The sequence below is a fragment of the Papaver somniferum genome, chromosome 3, assembly GCF_003573695.1.
Source record: "Papaver somniferum cultivar HN1 chromosome 3, ASM357369v1, whole genome shotgun sequence".
Taxonomy (NCBI): Eukaryota; Viridiplantae; Streptophyta; class Magnoliopsida; order Ranunculales; family Papaveraceae; genus Papaver; species Papaver somniferum.
In genome coordinates this window covers 27617776-27623990 of record NC_039360.1, presented here as the reverse complement: position 1 = coordinate 27623990, position 6215 = coordinate 27617776, and the positions used below count along the sequence as shown (strand labels likewise).

The following is a 6215-nucleotide window of genomic DNA, read 5'->3' as shown; positions in this document are numbered from 1 at the left end:
TGAAGTCATCTAATATAATGTTTTAGAAGAAGAAGTAATTAATTCTTTTTTCATGCTATCGGGTGCTTCTTCCCTCGTTCCTTATCCGTCATTTTGCTAAGTTTCTATCCTTATTCATTCATCAATGTCTTTGGTCTTGCTTTGGCTAGATATGGCACCTCGGAATCCCCAACAAATTTTATCATTAGTTTCCATAATCGTTTTTTTTCCTACCGTTTAGCGCATATGTCTCTTAAGCTCTTCATTGCTACTATAGTTATGGTTCCCCAACAAATTTTATCATTAGTTTCCATAATCATTTTTTCTCAACCGGTTAGCGCATATGTCTCTTAAGCTCTTCATTGCTACTATAGTTATAGTTTAGAATTTCTATCTTACTTTGGTAAGTGCTTTTTATAAATCATATTTTATATTACTAGATATTGTTTGCTTATTTAGTTTTTGTAAGTGCTAGCCTATAAAACATATTTCATATTACTTGTTGTAATCTTTGAGTCTGTAATTCCCGTTGTATTTGTATTTTAACCTGTAATATGTTTTTAGTAACACTATCAATAGTTGTAAGTTCTGTTTTCTCGGGTAAACACCAAATAATCGATCAAGACGGAAAAGAAGGAGATAGACATTTAACGTTTGGGAAATACACCTCAGCATATAGATGCATTTGCATGACTAGTGCCTTCAATCAAGCATATCAAATACCTTTATCATCAACTAAGTTCTTATGGACGATGTCGTGTCCATCAAAAGTACAACTTTTTTTTGTGGAAAGCATTGAAAGAAGGCCTTCCGACCTTCGTCACCAACATCTCCCCTCGACCGGCGCTCATGCTCTGCTCCTATGTTTTGTTGCTATAGATTCATGGCATTCCATTCCAACTGTAACCGATGAATATTTGGGTATCATATATCCTTGTGCAATATCCCCTTAGTTTAATGAAATTCATGCTTCAAAAAAAGAAAAAAAAAATTTCCACTAATGTTGCCACGGCTTATTGTCATGTGCATGACACACTCTCCTAGTTTTTTTTTTTTTGAAGCATGATATTTATTGATCTACTAAGGGTCTATTACAAGAAGGTATTCGATACCCAAAGATTGAAATACATAAATTACGAAACATGACAGAGAAACAAAATGTGATAATCATTATTCGGCTTAGAAATGCATCGGGGATAGATGATGAGGTTGTCAAAAGTCTGCATGCCTTCGACGAATGTTTTCCATAAGAAAATTTGTATTTCTGATGGACCCATATGAGTCCGGAGCTTGGATGTTGGTGACCGGTATCAATGCAAATTATCCGAGAAGAAAGACTGTCTACCTCTTTGTTCTCCTGTGTTATCCATATCACCAACCTGATATTTAGTCTTGAATTTGAGTTGAAGTAGTATCCAAACTTTTGCCATTTGGGATCAAGATTTGAAAGCTAGTACTACTAAAACAAATGTTACTAAACTGAAACCAAGATACAATCAGAAATACAACTACAAACTGTTACTTCTCAAGAGATACTAAAGATACTAAACTGAAAGGAGCAGAAACAAATACAGACACGAATTACACTAATATTTTGCTGAAAGGAAAATACAATGAGACCAACGAAAACTAAGTAAAGGTGACAGATTCATCGACTCATTCATACCAGTTGGGTTTTGTGCTTGCTACCGTGAAACAAGAAATGATGAAGCTGCGAAATATTCCTGGATTTCAGCATATTGAGATTCCAACATGTGTATATGCTGATTAAACTTCTTAGAATGAACACAATCACCTTGGTCAGGACTCACAGATGGTCTGAAAGTCTACCAGAGGATCAAGGTAATGGATTCTTTAATAAAGCATCAAAGCTGACAATTCATAGGAATGTGAAAGAAAATGTGAAGTTGCAGTATGTACTGCTAATCTAACTGACGTTGGAACCCAAATCTTTCGGAAAGAAGACCCGAGCATTGGTGCAGAAGTGGAAATATGATGAGCTTAATATCATGATACTGATTTAAAGCTCAAAAATATTATCCCAGAGACTAAGGTAACATCCAGTTCAAAATTAAATGACCAATCAAATCAAAAGAGTCAACTACCAGGATAACTACATACCCATGGTAGAAAAACTAAAAACTAAAAGAATCAGTTAAACCTTAGCAACAAACCATAATTTCAAAAAACACTGAGTACAAACCAATTTAAAGCGAAAAAAAGGGCATAGAAAAGAAAACCAACATGGAAATTTGGAATTATATTTTTTTTCCTATCAATAATTAATCGGAAATGTTATTCACAGCTCCCTTCACAGCTCTATTTAGCACTCAATGCAAGGTGTTGAGAGGGAATTAGTTCAGGGTTGTTAAGGAGGAGTCCACAGATGGATAAAAGAGTTCACTATTTAATAGATTTTGGGTTTGGATGTTGTCAAGCCACGAGTAATATGTTGTTATAGATATGTGAATAGCATTTCCGATAATTAATTATAACATTATTTTATTTTCCAATTAATTTGTTATTAAATGTTTTTACTTTGGATAAAAACATCAATCAAAAACACAGAAAAGTACAAACCACCACAAACAAACCGTTCAATAATAAATACCAGTCTTATGGGTGATGTGAGTGATGATGAATTATTCAATTTCAGTCCACAGTCAAATTTAGCCGGCGCCATTTCTCTACAAATCTCCCATTATTACTACGAGTTTATCGCCTTTCAAATCTCTGGTTTTCACTTATTTTTCTCCGCACTTATAAATAAATTCTCCGCATTTTCCCATCCCTCTCCTTTTCTCTCTATTTTCAGAGTTTCTCTTTTCTGGGTCTCTCCCTATCTGGAATTGGAATCTCTAATCAGATTTCAGGTTTGTTTCTCAATCTGGCTTCTCAATTTCCTTTAATGGGTTCGTTCGTTTTAGTCTCTGGATTCTACTCTGTTTCGGATTCATTGTTCTAATCTGTTAATGGTTTTTCCAGATTAGATTAGATCTATTCTCTGTATGGTTTTTTTTTTTCTAATGATGGGTTGAATTTGATTTGCAGGGGGCTGTTTATGTTGCATCTTCAAACCATTGGATAAGTAAAGGTGTGACCTTTTTCAATTTCTGGATTTTGTTTGGGCAATGTTGTTGGAGATTCAATAAATTCTAATCTTAATCCAAACAAAAAGGGATTTTTTGGTTGTGTTCTGAAATCTGCAATCAATTTTCTTTAAAGGGTTTCTTCTGTTTCCTGATTTGATCTGAGTTGACCAAAATGGCAGACAACCCAAAACCAGAAACAACACCATTGATTAGAACAAAATCAGCAAGAATACTTCCAGATTTCAAACAATCAATCAAACTGAAATATGTGAAGCTTGGTTATCATTATCTTATCACCCATGGAATGTATTTGTGTTTATCTCCGCTTGTAGTACTCATTGCAGCTCAAATCTCAACATTCTCTTTAAAAGACCTTCATGATTTATGGGATCATCTTCGATTCAATCTTATATCTGTCATTGTTTGTTCAACCCTTCTTGTTTTCTTATCCACCCTTTACTTCCTTACAAGACCAAGGCCTGTTTATCTTGTTGACTTCTCTTGTTACAAGCCTGAGGATGAAAGGAAGTGCACTAGACAGATCTTTATGGAGAGATCAGGGTTAACCGGTTCGTTTACCGAGCAGAATCTTGAGTTTCAGAGGAAAATTCTAGAGAGATCGGGTCTTGGTGAATCGACTTACCTCCCGCCTGCTGTTCTTAGAGTTCCTCCTAATCCGTCTATGGCTGAAGCGAGAAAAGAAGCTGAGATTGTTATGTTTGGGGCGTTGGATCAATTGTTTGCAAAAACTTCGGTCAAGCCGAAAGATATTGGAATTCTGATTGTTAATTGTAGTTTGTTCAATCCGACTCCATCTCTGTCTGCCATGGTTATTAACCATTACAAGCTTCGAGGGAATATTGTGAGTTACAATCTAGGTGGGATGGGTTGCAGTGCAGGTTTAATCTCTATTGATCTTGCCAAAGATCTTCTTCAAGTTCATCCGAATTCTTATGCTTTGGTTATCAGCATGGAAAACATTACTTTGAATTGGTATTTTGGGAACGAAAGATCGATGCTTGTTTCGAATTGTTTGTTTAGAATGGGAGGTGCTGCTATCTTGTTGTCAAATAAGAATTCAGAAAGGAGGAGATCTAAATACCAGTTGGTTCACACTGTTCGTACCCATAAAGGAGCTGACGACAAATGTTTTTCATGTGTTACCCAAGAGGAGGATCCAGCTGGAAAGGTTGGTGTTTCTCTATCCAAAGATCTGATGGCTGTTGCAGGGGACGCTTTGAAAACCAACATCACCACATTAGGACCTCTTGTTCTTCCGATGTCCGAACAGTTACTTTTCTTCGCTACATTGGTCGGGAAGAAACTCTTTAAGATGAAAATTAAGCCGTATATTCCAGATTTCAAATTGGCTTTTGAACATTTCTGCATTCACGCTGGTGGAAGAGCTGTCTTGGACGAACTGGAGAAGAATTTGCAGTTATCTGAATGGCACATGGAGCCCTCTAGAATGACGCTTTACAGATTTGGTAACACTTCAAGCAGTTCTCTTTGGTATGAATTGGCTTACACAGAAGCTAAAGGAAGGATCAAGAAGGGAGACAGAACTTGGCAGATTGCTTTCGGGTCTGGTTTCAAGTGTAACAGTGCTGTTTGGAAGGCTTTGAGGACCGTAAATCCGGCGAAGGAGAAGAACCCATGGATGGATGAGATTCAACAGTTCCCAGTCGACGTTCCAAGGGTCGCAGCAATCTAAACTTAAAGGTTGTTCTTCTACTGCTCTTGGTTTATCGAAAACTGATTATTCTTTTGATGGTTTATATGAATGGACAACAATCCGAATGCTGCACGCTGCTGTAGCTATTTGGTTGTGAGATGCTCGTAGGGAGAAAGGAAATCAGTTGGGATTGATAATTTGTGTGAGTGAAGATTTAGACTAGAAATTTGTGATATTTATGTTGGTTTTCTTTGGGTACTGAAATTGTTTGAGTGTTTTTTTTTACTCCATTAGGGAATTTGAGTTTTAGACTCTGATTAAGAAGCCGAAATTGGGTTACTCAGGCTAACTTAATTCATGACTTATGTGGGGAAGGAGGGAAAGAAGAAGAGGGGGTTTAGAGAATGTCTGTCTGTATTTGGACCCTAATTCCATTTAGTGGAATTCAATAGATTCATTATTTTGATCTCTGTTCCAACTTTGTTATATATTCTTTTAAATTTTACTTGGCTATATTTTTTGGGGAATACTGCTGCTGCTGTCAGGTATTCCAGAATTGAAACAAGGGTGCAAAGTTTCAAAAGCACATAGGATTGGAATAAATGAAAATTTATACCAAGTAACAGAGATGCACAATGATCTATTGACACTTCCTCCTTTTACTACGCCGCAGTATTGATATGTTACTCCCTGAACTCTCACCATTATCAGGAGTCGCATTATTACCGGAACATTCTCCGATATCTTTTAAAGAAACAAGGGTATTCATGTGAAGAATTGCTTGAAGGCATGAAAGGCCCTTACCATCGTCATTCCGAAGCTTAATGAAAGTTGGTGTATTAGTGTCATAGCAGTATAGGTATAGACTCTTCTGTTTATACCATAATAGAACGTCACTGCTCTCCGTGATTCCAAATGGTATGTACTTGTGCTTCCCTGTGCAATTGACTGCTATACTAAACTCCTTACTCCAACTCCAATTGTGGTTGTAGTACCGTGTTAGTCTGGGTCGCAGTTTTCTTATATTTGCATTCCTTTTTCGAAGTTCCCATACTAGGATTTCATCACAGCCAGCATCATACTGAATTACACACAGATTTCCCCTCATCAACTCGAGTTTATTAGGAAAAGTGATTTGTAGATGAATAGGTAGTGGTGTGACGTCCTTGAACTTCTCATCTGCCAGATCGTACGCGACAATCTTATACACCCTTTTTGTTCCTGGGATGCTCTCACCAATCCAATGAATTGCTCCATTAGCAAAGAGGCCCGACGAACAGAATTGGTATGATACGTTTTCTTTTCTTCTCCACCCACTTTGAGAGCCAAGAGTATATACCTCCACAAGTCCCTGTGACGCATTATTTAAGTAACTGCATCTGACTACCTTATATTCATTGGTGGCAGCAAGGTATCCAAATCCAAGTTCTTGCCACTCATATGGTTCACTTGGGCCTGGAAGAAAAACA

At 37.0% G+C, this 6215-nt stretch overlaps 1 protein-coding gene across 1 annotated transcript; it reads left to right on the top strand.

The window, feature by feature from the left end:
- The first annotated feature begins 2582 nt into the window (after nucleotides 1–2582).
- Nucleotides 2583–5232, top strand: LOC113355657 (3-ketoacyl-CoA synthase 11-like). Its single transcript, XM_026598571.1, has 2 exons — nucleotides 2583–2852; nucleotides 3031–5232. Exon 2 carries the CDS (start codon nucleotides 3244–3246, stop codon nucleotides 4783–4785), a length of 1542 nt encoding a protein of 513 aa, XP_026454356.1. The 5' UTR covers nucleotides 2583–2852; nucleotides 3031–3243; the 3' UTR covers nucleotides 4786–5232.
- The last annotated feature ends 983 nt before the right edge of the window (nucleotides 5233–6215 follow it).

Excerpts from the sequence above, each read along its gene's own strand:
- LOC113355657 (XM_026598571.1), top strand. The coding sequence starts at position 3,244 with ATGGCAGACAACCCAAAACCAGAAACAACACCATTGATTAGAACAAAA.